The 13,933-nt window shown below is 37.7% G+C and overlaps 3 protein-coding genes across 4 annotated transcripts in view; 1 reads left to right on the plus strand and 2 right to left on the minus strand.

Annotated features, from left to right (window-relative positions):
* The first annotated feature begins 85 nt into the window (after nt 1-85).
* On the plus strand, nt 86-2,952 carry LOC133836770 (protein TAPT1 homolog). The gene is made up of 3 exons (XM_062267359.1): nt 86-511; nt 576-1,181; nt 1,471-2,952. Exons 1-3 carry the CDS (start codon nt 299-301, stop codon nt 2,680-2,682), a joined length of 2,031 nt encoding a protein of 676 aa, XP_062123343.1. The 5' UTR covers nt 86-298; the 3' UTR covers nt 2,683-2,952.
* A 2,232-nt stretch (nt 2,953-5,184) lies between these two features.
* On the minus strand, nt 5,185-6,005 carry LOC133838465 (uncharacterized). The gene has a single exon (XM_062269580.1). The coding sequence runs from the start codon at nt 5,888-5,890 to the stop codon at nt 5,285-5,287; it is 606 nt and encodes a 201-aa protein (XP_062125564.1). The 5' UTR covers nt 5,891-6,005; the 3' UTR covers nt 5,185-5,284.
* Nucleotides 6,006-13,758: 7,753 nt separating this feature from the next.
* Nucleotides 13,759-13,933, minus strand: part of LOC133835707 (uncharacterized) — a 171,779-nt gene continuing 171,604 nt past the window's right edge. For both annotated transcript variants that reach the window (XM_062265751.1, XM_062265750.1), the window contains one exon: nt 13,759-13,921. In XM_062265751.1, the coding sequence (XP_062121735.1) occupies nt 13,817-13,921 (105 nt within the window). In that variant the 3' untranslated portion in view covers nt 13,759-13,816. The remainder of the gene's footprint in view (nt 13,922-13,933) is intronic.

A 13,933-nucleotide genomic window follows, 5' to 3' on the forward strand; every position in this document is an offset into this window, starting at 1 on the left:
ACGTAAATTCATTTAATTTTTCAATATTGATTATTTTAGATGGATATTAGTCATTAAGTTCTTAAATAATTGATAAAAGATGTATTTTTTGCAGCGAAGAAAATATGCGATGATTTCGTTTTTAAATAATTTACAGTGTGTACACACTAGTCAGGGCTGCATTTTTAAAATGTAGTTTTCTGTTTAGAGATATGCATACACTGCAATGGCCAGGTAGAAACAGCGTAGCAAAACAAAATATAATTGGCTGAAAAAGTGACAAAGCAACACCGCAAACACAAAGTGCAAAAGTTCATAAATGTCAAATTCACAAACTACCAGCGCCACAAAAAGGCAGCTGCGTTTTCGCGGTGACGTCAGTGCCAGTGGCAATCGCATCGAGGAACTACAGCTAAACGATGATATACCAAAAGTATCAAAGGCCAACAACAAACAGCCAACTTTGCAGGATGACGTTGGCGTTACAACAGCAGCAGCTGCAGCAGCGGCAGCCGCAACTGCGGCACGCCTACAAAACGGTAAGTGCTAGCAACTGTAAACCATTTTTTTACTAATCCATATGTTTGCTATTTCAGCTGGGTCTGAGACAAATACTTTTTTACGACTTCTTCAAAGTGGAAATGACACGCGGCTACATGCTAGAACATGACGAGGAACGCTATTCGGCACGTCGTCAAAAGATCTACAGTTTTATGCGCATACCACGCGATCTTGAACGCTTCATGGTCTACGGCATTATGCAGTGTGCCGACTCCTTTCTCTACATTCACACCTTTCTCCCCGTGCGCTTCATCTTGGCTGTTTGGTCGCTCTTGACGCGAACTGTTGCCCGGATTTGTCGCCTGCGTGGCAGCGGGCAGCGTTTGTTGTCGCCAGCGGAAATTTGTGATCTGCTCAAAGGTGCCATTTGGATCAGTGTGACGCTGATTATGCTGCTGGTGGACACCAATCGCGTCTATCACATTATCAAATCACAATCCATTATCAAGCTATACATATTCTACAATATGCTGGAAGTGGGAGATCGTTTGCTCTCGGCCTTTGGCCAGGACACCATTGATGCTTTGTTCTGGACGGCCACGGAACCAAAGAACTCCAAACGTGAGCACTTTGGTGTCTTAACACATGTTCTCTTTACCCTCATTTATGTGTTTCTGCATAGCGGATTAATCATGTTCCAGGTGAGCAATAAACTATTGTTATTTTGGATTAAAATAGGATATGTAAATTAATAACTTTCGATAGCTTATATACTTTTAATCCTAGCAATTATTTATTCTAGAAATTGTATAATTTATTTTTTAATATTATTCAATATTTTTGTTGTGGTTTTCAAACGAATTTTAAACGATTACCAACATGTGTTATTATCGATTGTTGCACCTACAGCTTGTCGCTGTTGTTATCGATTGCTTCGTTGTTGAGTTGGCGGTAAATTTAAATTATGGTGTATTTCATTCTCTCTTGCAGGCCACCTGTTTGAATGTTGCTGTGAACTCAAATAACAAAGGACTGCTCACCATTATGATATCCAATAATTTCGTAGAACTAAAAGGTTCGGTATTCAAGAAGTTCGACAAAAATAATCTATTCCAACTGACCTGCAGCGATGTGCGTGAACGCTTCCATTTGTCTGTGCTGCTGTTCATTGTGATGATACAGACGATGAAGGAGTTCGACTGGAGCATCACACAGTTCTGTGTCATGTTGCCCGATTGCTTTGCGGTGCTCTTCACTGAGATACTCATCGATTGGGTGAAGCATGCGTTCATCACCAGATTCAACGAGTTGCCCGAGAGCATATATCGCGAGTACACCACAAGTTTGGCCTATGACATGACACAAACACGTCAGAAGCACGCTTTCTCCGATCACTCTGATCTTGTGGCACGTCGCATGGGTTTTATACCATTTCCATTGGCTGTGGTGCTCATCAAGGCGATCTACACGGCTGTCTCCTTCCACAACTTGGCCGCCTGGCTGCTCTTTTTGTTGGCGTATCTCTTTGCATTGGGTTTGCGCATCTGTTTGACGATTTGTGCATTGGGCAAGGCGTGTAAACTGATGAAGGAACATCAAACGGAACGCAACAGCTCGACGCCCAGCAGCATGACCAATGTGCCAGTGATCGGAGCCACCGTTGGCTTTGGCACTTCCAATGTTCAGGTGTTGAATAACAATAATAATATCAATAGCAGCAGCCACAATGCTCAATTCAAGCCAACGAATGTCTCGACGGCTGCCACACCGCTCGAACAAAGCATCAATTTTTCACGCATCTCGTTGACATCGACGCCCAAAAAGGCGACCAGTGAACTGGAGCTGGATGTGACAAATTCACTTGAGCTGGGTGCCACAGCGCTGTTCTCCAACAGTGATGTGGATCTCGATGATGTGTGCCTCAATGAGCAGGTGACCAATTTGAATTCAAATCCTGCCAGTCAAGAAGTCTATCAGGATGAGGAGTTGGCACGCAGCGAACCGGATTTCATGCAGCTCAGCGATGCAGGAAGCGGTGTCGGCGGCGGTGGCAGTGGTGAGAACAGTGCCAAGGCGCAGCAAGAGCGTTCCAAGAGGCTAACGAAGCGCACACACAAACGTTCCGAGTCCGAGCCCTTTATAGGGATGCCAAGCTTAAGCGAGAAGCCAACTGCGACTGGAGCTTCAGGGAATCCTACGTAGCGTGGACTCTGAGTATTTTGGTGTATTTTATTTTGCTTATCGCTAATGTAAATCGCTTGCGTCCTTATTTTTTGGGGGCTGGAAAATACTTTGCTCGAGTATGGCCCTGGATAAAAATGTCTTATGTGTGTTTAGTGATACGGATTTAAATGTATTGTTTAGCTTAGCAACTATATTGATGATTATGTTCCCTGGCTATTAAATTGCTTTTATTATAACCGAATGCCTTATAAAGAACTGATTAAATTGTAGCAGTGTTTAAATTTCAAATTCGATAAATTAGTTTAAGTTATCGATAGCAAGTTCATCGGGCTTCTGAGCATTTACAAATTCTGCTGCATACTTTTGGGCTGATCGTAAATTCCACTACAGTTCAGAAAATACTTATTGTTCGCAATGAAAGCAACCATAAATTATCATAATTGCTTTAGTGCGTAAAGTAAATTCTGAGAATATTTGCTACACTTCCGCACCGCCTCCGCATAACCTTTAAGAGCTCAGCTCTGCTCTGCTCTTCTGTTGCCGACGTTTTGTGTGCGTGTCTGTGTGTATGAGTGTGTGTAGGAAGCTCTGGGCGTTTTCCTGGTCTGGCACAGTGTCCTTGGCAAAGGAACCTAACCCACAAAAAACTCACACATACACACAAAATGAGTCAGTGCACCCAAAAAACTCAAGATGGTTCAGTGGGCAAGTTGAAAGCGAGTGTGAGCTGAAAATTTGCTTTCTTGCTTAAAGCAAACATTACCATATACATAAGACAGAGATACGACAGTCGTTGTTCGCTATTCGCTTGCCTGCGATGTTTGGTTTCATGAATGAAAATGGCTTTATTTGCTGGGTCCGTGTTTACACGCGTAGAAAAATCAACAAGCTGCAAATAGCGTGTGCCTTCCTCAACCTCACCCCCTCCGCCAAGCGTTTTATCCCTGGCCAAAAACTCAACCAAGCCAAGCCGCAATCCAGCCCCACCTCTCCACCATTTACTCCTCGGACAAGCACGCGCGTGTTCACACACAAACAAACACACACGCACACACTTACATTTTACATTCAATTTACCGCTACACACGCGCCATCCCCTTTGGGCGTATCATTTTTATGAATGAAATTCTACGCTGACCTTGAGCGTAGTTACGTCAGCGCTAGATTAGGGGAAATTCTCTTCGTCCACACTCTCGCCACATCCTTTAATGCGCATGTTCGTCGCATTTGCCCCTTCGAGTTCGAATCTCGTGCTCGGTTTCATTCATAAAATGCGCGTGCGGTATTCATGAATGGCTCAACTTGTGGCCAAACAACAACAACAAGACTCTGTTCGGTGGCCCCTACTTTTCAAGGACACGCGTCGCACTTTTGCCGCTTAGCAGGCGTCCTTATTGATTTTCCCATTTTTTGCGTTCTCCCTTTACATATGGATGTCGCGCCATCTCACATAAACTTTGTAACAAATCAAACACAAATTTTATGTTGCATACTTTTCGGCGGGTTAAAGTTGTTTTCTAGATAAATACGTGGGCGAACTAAAGGTTCCTGCCAAAAAACACCTACATACGTAACAAATATTGGCAGGCATTAAAGTCTTTAATTTACTGTATTTTTTCGGCGAATTACATAATAAGTTCGCATGAAAATTGTTCAAGCTGTGAACAAAATTTAAATTGTTGCAGCTTAACATACAATCTAGTATGTATTTTTTTTAGTAGAGACTATTTATTATGTAATTGAAAGTCTTTTACCCAGCTTAAATGTTTGGTTTTGTTCTATTCAATAAGTGATTGATTGATTATCATCAATAAATTGTACCAATACATCTTTTTTAACTAAATTTACTTTATTTGAGCTTAATTTTTTTTAACAATGTTTGCATAGTTAAAAAGCACAGAAAAACTTATCGATATCGATTACAGTTCCTGTTTAAATGATCGGCGGAAAAGTGTGTACACACTAAAATTTAAATTTCAAATTTAAATTTCAAAAAGGAAATGAGTTTGTATCGTTTAGTTTTTGATTCATTTCGACCTGCATGCAATTTCAGCTGTTAGTTAGTTTTGCAATAGTTTTTCACTGCGCCAAAAAGCTGTCTCCAAACGCAATTTCCGGCCGGCTGGTGTGCGTTAAAAATAGCCTTGAGTAAGGCTAGCAAAAATGGAAAGTGAACGCGCAGTTTTATGAATGAAAAAAGCACCCAAGTGCGCCGAACCCCGCACTCCTCCCCCCCCGCCACCTTGCAAGGCAAACAAGAGAGAGAAGTTGGGTGGAAAAGTTTGATATCGAAGCCGGGTCGGCTGCCGGCAGAAGGCGACGCCGGGTAGGGCAGGGCAGGGCCAATGGTTTGCCTTGCTCTTGACTGGCCTTAGCCCATAATTTATTGATTTTCTGTGGCAAGCGAAGAGGAGGACAGACAGCACATGCGCCCTACGTGCCCGACAGCTGCTTATCGTTGGCACATTGTCGTCACATTTGAGGGCATTTTGGACTCCCAATAAAACTGTTGCGTCACTGACGTCATACAAAAACACAGTTTACTAGCCAATAAATATATACATATATGTATATGTTGATATATAGAAATACAAGTAAGTGTGCATAATTGAGAATTTGATTAAATTGGCATCTGTTGGCCACGTGAGAACTCATTAAACCATTCATATTTCTCAAGACGCGACTGAATCATCTCACCGAAAATATAAAGACGCACCGGCGCATAGTCGCCATCATCATCGAGATCATCCTCATCCGATTCACTGCCCGACAACAAGACATCGAGGGCCAGGATGCCATGGAGCAGATAAGCAACGCCCGTGATTAGCGCACAAATCGCCTGAGCTCGCATGTATTCGATAAACGGATGAACTGGTTTCTCGACACCAACGTTCTTCAGGCTCATGATGTACATCATATGAAAGTCCCGTTCCGCATTCTCCAGCGTCATCAGCGAGATGACAGTGTGCAATACGAACCCGGAAAGGGCTCGAATCACCTCCTCGCTGATGGAAACATTGTGTCCTGTGCAGATATTAATGCTGCTGCAGAGCGTTATGACCGTAAACAGATAGAAGGATGCGGAATAGAAGTAATGATTGATTTGCTTCCAGATCGGTAGGAAATCCAATGGTTGGGTCAAAAAGCCACGTATGTGAAAGTACATGAGTAACATGGATAACATCGATTCCACCGTATAAAACATGAATATCACCGGTCTGACCATCCTACCAAACCGATCCTTATATAGTATACACACATCTATATGATTGTAGTATGTAAAATAGTTTCGTCGTCGTTGTTGTTGTTGTTTTGTACCCACATCCGACAGATTTCGCACAGAATGTTTGACACGCTTTTGTTGTGTGTAAGCCGTCGACGTCGTCGTCGTCTGGTCTCTGGATTGCTACGTCAGTTGAAAGTGCTTCGCTCATCATAAAAATAAAAAAAAAACCACTTCACATTTGCCCCGTTGCCAATGTGGTTGTTGTTGCTGTTGCTGCTGTTGTGGTTGGTCTTGGTCTTCTTGGTCAGGCAGTTGTTGCTGTTGCTGTTGTTTTGCTTCTGTCTACGCCGCTGGAAACAGTAGCAACATTTTGCTGGCAGTTTGATGTTGTTGACGGCCTGTTGACGGCGATTATGTTGATGACGCGCAAGTCCCAAAGACCGCAACGAATTTACGCGCAATTCTCCTCCACACAGCAGCAGCAACAGCAGCAGCTCCTCCATCTCTCGAGTGGCAAGCGGTAAGCATTTGTACTTGTATTTAAATGCACACCACACGAAACGGTTGCGAAAATGTTAGACCACTCAGCATATTCATAAAAAAAAATACAGCTGAAAATATATAAACTAAAAAAAAGCAAAAACGAGGTGCCAGAAACTTGTTTAAACTTTAATAAGAAAAGCAATTATTGTGATATTTTGAAATTTAAATAGAAATGTGTTTTTAATTAAGAAATATTATATTTGACTAGCTTTGAAAATAGTTGACGCTTCAAATTAGTAAGTTCTATATATAAATTTTATATTTTTTTTTATCATTCACAGATAATTAAATAATTTCAATGGTTAATAAATAAGTATTTAATTAAAGACTGTTGAAATTAACTAACAAAGTTATGAGCAAATTACTTTTTTTATATTTTCATTAACAAATGGCTAAAATAGTAATATAAAATATATATAAATATAATATGTGGGTAAATAGTATTAATGTATTTACAAAAGAAATTAATACAATTAAAATTTTAGGCAGTTAGATGTTTCTTTGAATTGGCATAATAAATCATTAATTGCATTTCATTTACTTGACAATGAAAAATGTAAAGAAATATTCATCTGTAACGACGCCATATTTAAAGGCTTCTTTAAAATCGATAACATTTATCGGTAACAAATATTCAGCTGCAACGACGCTATTTTCAAAGGCTTCTTTAACATCGATATCATTCATCGGTAACAAATATTCAGCTGCAATCGAGCCATTCCTTTGTCTTCTTCAAATTCGATAACTCTTATCGATTCAACGCTAGCTCGCTTTCCATCTCCCTTTCTTTCTTACTTTCTTGCAATTTAGTCGAACATTTTGTCGCTGGTGTAGTTGATGGCCAAAAAAAAACAAAGAACCCGCACTTACAACAGTAGCTGCGGGAATATAACAAATCAGTTGCCTGTTGTTGTTGTTGTTGCTGTTGTTGTTACTGTTTGCAGCAAAGTAAAAGGGTTAATTCATTTGGCTATAGCTGAGGAGTCATTCTGACTGCGTCATCTTGCAAAGAGACGTGCCTTGTGGCTTTTGCTGCTGTTGTTGTTGCTGTTATTGTTGTTGCTACTGTTGTTTGCGGTGGCTGCGGCTGCTGCAATTTTGACAAGCAAACAGCGCTTAAGCAAGTTAAGTGGTTGTGGAGCAGCACACAAAAGCCCCTTTTTGCCTGTTGCCTGCCGCTTTGCTCAAGCCAAAATTCCAGGGATCAAGCTGCAACACAGTAGTCAGTTATTCAGTAGTCACATCAACCTCAGTCTTGGTCTCGGTCTCAACCTCAGCCTCATGCTCATCCTCATCCTCATCCACATCCTCATCGTACTCATCATCATTATCAGCATCTTGGCAACTCAAGTTGAACTTAAGCGCGTGTGCTTGCCTAGTTGTTGTTGTTCTTCTTCGTCTTCTTCTTCTTCGTTGTTGTTGTTACTTTTCATTTTGGGGTTCGTCATCGCTTTCGTGTGTACACAGTGTGGATAACATACACATATATAGCATAGTATATAGTCTCTGCTCGTGTGTTGAAAAGTAAAAAGTGTGGTGCAGAGGGGGCGTCATCATATTTGCTTGGAATGTGCCCCAATATGCACTTAGAGGCCTCTCTGCAGCACAATTAAGAGTGCTAAACTCTTGTGTAATCGCATAGGCTACCCAAAACGCTCCAGTTACGCCCACCTTGGCCCCCTAAGGGGCATGGCAGGCCACATGCCATTACAGTTAAATGCAAGTGCATAAATAACAATTACAGCTGCAGCAGCAGCCACTGCAATAGCAACTGCAACCACAGCAACAACAACAACAGCAGCAACCACAACAGATGCTCAAGTGTCAATTGGGGGCCGCGTTGTCCGGCGGCCATTTTGCAAAAGCGCATTTGCCGATCGCCACATATATAGTATATCGACATATAATGCCCGTTGATTATTATGTTTACACATGGCTAGCAATTTCTTGGCTTGACTTTACCACAAAATATAGAAACAACAACAACAAAACACTTCTAATAATGAACCCGGGCCAAAGAAATCTCAATGCAAATCAACGGCAATTAATAATTCATCGCCCGCTGGGCTTCAAGCGTGGCGTTACAGCAATTATGAGCAGTTGGAAGGAGATAGACCCAGTGAGAGCGAGCGGGAGAGCGATAGCGAGAGTGAGAGATAGAGATTTAAGGAGAAAGCAAGGGGGAGAAAGAGGGAAAGCTAGAGTGCGAAAAAGTTGGGAGCGAACATGGCTGAAAACGGGGTTCAAATAATACAATAAGCTGCTACTCTAAATGCAAACGAGGGCGGCTCATAAAGTATGTATGCAAAGCAAAAAGTGAAACAAGCTGAAAGGCAGACCAAAACAAGCCAACTGCTTAATTAAGAGCTGAGATTGTGAGCCAAGAATAAAGTTCACTCTTAATTAAGCAATTAAAACACATCATTAATATGCATTTATTAAATCAATTTATAAGATTTGCGCTTTGATATTTTTATTCTACATATGAAAAAGATTGATTTTCAAGGTATTAAGAAATTATATTTTGTTTTAGTTCAACATATTTTATATTGTATATACATATACATATTGTGGCAGAATTATAGTTTTATTAAATTAATTTATTTCAAACTCCAAATGTGATGCCATTTCATTCTTTTTCTCACTACTACTACACTACATACTAATTTTCAGTGTATACATATAAATTTTAAGTGTGTACATATTTTAAAATTATAATCAAATGAACGTTAATGTTCAAATAAAATAAGGTCTTGGAACACATATAATTTAAAGTAGTATACAAAGGCGTTTTTACGAAAACTGAATAAAATGAAATATAAATTGTAATTTTCATAAATTGTTTATCCTTCTTATGTTATATTTACTACATTTTATTGGTAAATTTGCTAAAATTAAGGATGTCCAACGATAAAAAATATAGATTTTAGTTTTAATAAATATACATACATTTTTTAATTAATAAATACTTTAATTGTAATCCATTTTGTATCCTTCTTATCATATATTTACTAAATTTTATTAATAATTTTGTTAAAATATATATTTTAATTTCAAGATACATATTTTTTTTAAGTTAAACAACCTTTTTATAACATTTAATAGATATTAATTTAGTTCAAACTTAAATTAAAAAAATAGCTGTCTTTAATCCAAATTTTTTTTATAATATTCTTATTTTTTTTACTTATGCAAATTATATATTATTTTCACAAATTAAAAAAATATATGATTACTAATTTAAAAAATGGTAGATTTTAATCCAAGCAATCTTTTGCAAAACTTCACAATATTTTTCTATTGAAAAGTCGTTTATTTTTTTTGAGAAAACTTGCAGCTATCGCTTGGAGCTTATGTTAATCGATAGCACTTGATTTAATTATCGTGGCTTGATGATGAAGTCTCTCTGGATACTTTTGAATCCATTCTCGCCTATCTGCGCATATCTCAGTCCATATTCAATAAAATAAATTTAATATGCAAAACAGCCGGGCGACTGGGCAACTGGGCAACTGCTGCAGTGGCCGCCTGTCGTCCAATATCAGCAAATTTGCAATAAAATATTTGTCTGGCTCCAGCTACAACAACAACAGCAACAACAGTAACAAAAGCAACAAGTTGGAGCTGTGCTACAGTGGGTCGCTTGCTCACTCTGTGGTGGCTACTGAAAATTATTTATTCGCACCTTTCGCCGCCGTTGTAGACGTCGCTTGTCTGCCGCACTTCTCTCCCCTCTCCGCCCCTCTCGGTTCACAGTTTGTGCTGCATTTCCATTTGCTTATCAAATCGCTTGCATCGGGACGAAAGAAATGCAGGGCAAATATAAATATTAGTGGGCTGCCACAACGGCTGCAGGCAATAGACGAGAGTAAGAGGGGGGAGAGAGGTGGGGACATTGGAGGATGGCAGTTCGATTGTAAAATTAGGCGCTGGTAAAACCAAAAAAAAAGAAGAAGAGAGCCTCAGGCAATTGCAGCCTGTCTGAAGCATGAAAAGTGTGAAAACGAATTAGTGCAAGGCAACTGAGAAGTCACAAAATCAAAGCTCGAGGGGGGAACTTGGAAGTCGAGGGCAGTGTGCAGTAGGGCAGTAAGGTGTAAAGCGACATAAGAAAAAGAGAGTGAGAATAAAAGAGAGGGAATAAAAGAAGGCAGATAAATCTCACAAAATTATTGGTAAGCACAAAAAATATGCTAAACTCATGTTGCTTAATGCGCTTTTGACACGACATCCTGACTTGACTTGAATCATTTTAGTTTTTATTAAAGCGGTTTTTTGTTTTTGGAAGTTTGACTTAGATAAGGTTCGGTTGTAGCAGCTGTTAAGCTTTATTATACTATAAAAGTTAACTTTGACTTAGTGTTGGAATGAGAAGTTGAGCGAAATTTATTGTGCATAACAGACATTTTGTATGTGAACAAGTTGTTCAAACTTTTAGTTATGAAGATAAACTTTTTAAAACATTTTTGTCCTTATTAGTTATATTTCCAAATTGTTAAAATATGTGCGAATAATCTTAATTTTAATCGTTAACCCTTTGGCATATTAAGTATACGATCTGTGTAACTATCTAAGCTATGTGATTTATTAAGTATACGGTATACAAGTATGTATTTCAGTATTATAAGATACATATTCAAAACTGTCTGTAAGCAAGGGCGTATAATTTTTGGTTATATTGTTTGGAAAGACAAACAAGAGATATATAAAAGTTCTTATTGTTAAACTAAAGCTAAAACTAATCTTAAAAGTTTAAAATAGAATAAAATAATAAAATAGATTATTTAATTAATTCCAAAATATGTATAAAAACATTACATTTCTATTTAAATTGAATTAAGTACTTTACTCTTTTTGGCACACACATAGTATTTATTATTCCTGAGAATTACGTTGCGAACGAATAAAACGACCTTGAAAACTCAATTGCCTACTTTAATCGGTACTTAGCTTCTTTGACTGACAATCTGGTATAATTTTCCCACTATTCTGGTATATTTTAGTACTCTATTTTGGTATATTTTAAGTATATTTTTGTACTTTTGCAATTGGTACATTATAATACTGTGAAATTTTTACATTGAAGTCAATACTACAAAATACGACCTTCAGTATATTTTAGTATTTTTGCATTTGCTATATTTTAAAAATAAATACTTATCTTCTTTGACTGGCAATCTGGTATATTTCAGTACCGTATGGTATATTTTCTCCGAATGTAGTACATTATCGATATACCGAATATGACCTTCAGTATATTTTAGTATTTTTGCATTTGCTATATTTTAAGAATAAATCGGCACTTAGCTTCTTTGTCAGCCAGTCTGGTATATTTTAGTACTCTATGGTATATTTTGAATTCATCGATATACCGAATATGACCTTCAGTATATTATTGTAATTTTGAATTTGGTAAATTTTAAAAAGTAATACCGCATAATTTTCCTATATTCAAGATGCGTAGTATGGGTATCTTACATTCGAGCAGACTCGACTGTACCTTTCTTACTCAATTATAACAACATTTCTATTTTAAGTTATATTTTATTTGAATTCTTTAGCTTTCACTCGAATGTTTTCTTCTTCTTATAACAAATCAACTATCAAACCCTCTTCACTCCGAATCACAGGGTACTCGCATAGTGCGCACACACATATGAGATCTGTTTGCTTTCTCTATCTATCACTGGCAACTGTTGCATTCGCTGACTTGTTGCTAATTGGCCGCCCGCCATGTGGCGATTTGTCAATGCGCCGCTGCTCGACGCATGCGCCACGCAATGTGGCAACTGCTACGACTACCTCTGCCACTAAGAGTTGCCTCTGTGGCAGGCACACGCAACACGCTTTGCAACAACAACAACAACAGCAAGAGTAAAAATTTGTCATGGCAACTTCATCGTTTTGGGCGGCCGTTTTGTCAGTGGCCAACGTTGTGGAATGCTAACAAATTTGTGAACATGCCACAATTTACAGCTCCATGGTTACGATTATACAACTCTCTGTCTCTGTCTCTGTGTGGATGTGTGTGTATGTGTGTGTGTGTGGCCCACCCATTGTTATAATTATTGGGCGCCCATGTACAAGTGACAATTCAACTTTGACTGGCATTTGTGGAGCAACACGAGTACAACAAGCAGCATGCCGCATGCCACATGCCGCACATGCCGAATGCAACATGTGTTCACAGTTGTTACGCTTGTTGATCACTAACTCGAATAACTGTTCGACAACACTTTGATCTGACTGCCACATACAGAGACCCAGACCCAGACCCAACAGGTAGCTTAATTGGCAGCTAACCTCGTGATCTATTGGTGGCATCATCAAATCATGAGTGACAAGTAAATGAGCAAGTAATGTGTATAATGTAAATTTAGGAAATTATTCTATTGGCAATAAATCAAACTCGATTAATGCATAGATTCTTCAACAATTATTAATTTCTGAATAATGATAATTTCAATGAAAACTATAATCATGTAAAGAAATTCTAAGGAAAAGTGGAAACAGACGTACATTAAATAACTAAAACAAATAATAAGAAATTTCTTACAGCTTGTAATAAAAATTTATGAATACAAAATAGGAACTAAAACAAATGATTATACACAGAAAATTGGAAAAGCTACATTAAGTATTTTATTACATTTGTATAGAAATATAATTAATATCGATTAATATGTTCAGCAATTTTATACAGTGTATTATAATAAAACTTGTAGTTTTGTATAAACGTATTTATTCTTCACTTCGTTTAAAAGACGGTTGTATCATTATAAATATTATAAATAATCGACAATAATTTTTACAAATTTTATACAGTGTATTGTAATTAAACTTTTACTTTTGTATGAACGTATTTATTCTTCATTTAGTTTGCAAGTATTTATACATATATATCTTACCAATTTTAATCAATATATTACGGACAGTTGTTTCAATGTACTTATAAATAATATCGACAATGATTTTTAAGAATTTTGTACAGTGTGTTAAACTTTAGTTTTTGCGAATGTATTAATTCTTCATTTCGTTTGAAAGTATTTAATACATGAAGAACATTTTATGAATCTCATTTTGATGTTATTTATTGAAAGACTATCTTTGATTTAATTATAAATGATTTTTGAATAAATTAAAAAAATGTACCTCAAAAATGGTGAAGAGAAAATGCAATTATGAACAATTAAATATTTTGCTCTTTGAAACAAGCTATTGGTCTACGGCAAAATATTATACGGAATTTTAGAAATTTAATTAAGTGCCCCAAATGTAACACCTTAAAGTAAATACGAAAAGATCTTACCAATTTTAATCGCAATCATAAGATATTAATGACAGTTGTTTCAATGCACTTAGTGAATACTTAATGTTTATCGTTTATTGTTTGGTAACAGGACGAAGAAAATGGAACTGCACATGAGGCTTTGGAGGAGGATGCTTCTGCTTAGACTGCACCAAAACAAGCGAAGATTGCAGCAAAAACTAAAAGAAATT

The sequence above is a fragment of the Drosophila sulfurigaster genome, chromosome 2R (assembly GCF_023558435.1).
Source record: "Drosophila sulfurigaster albostrigata strain 15112-1811.04 chromosome 2R, ASM2355843v2, whole genome shotgun sequence".
Lineage (NCBI taxonomy): Eukaryota > Metazoa > Arthropoda > Insecta > Diptera > Drosophilidae > Drosophila > Drosophila sulfurigaster.

Coding starts and splice junctions, on each gene's coding strand:
- LOC133836770 (XM_062267359.1), top strand. CDS start 299: ATGTCAAATTCACAAACTACCAGCGCCACAAAAAGGCAGCTGCGTTTT. Junction 512..575: donor CCGCAACTGCGGCACGCCTA/CAAAACGGTAAG, acceptor TTGCTATTTCAG/CTGGGTCTGAGACAAATACT. Junction 1,182..1,470: donor GCGGATTAATCATGTTCCAG/GTGAGCAATAAA, acceptor TCTCTCTTGCAG/GCCACCTGTTTGAATGTTGC.
- LOC133838465 (XM_062269580.1), bottom strand. CDS start 5,890: ATGGTCAGACCGGTGATATTCATGTTTTATACGGTGGAATCGATGTTA.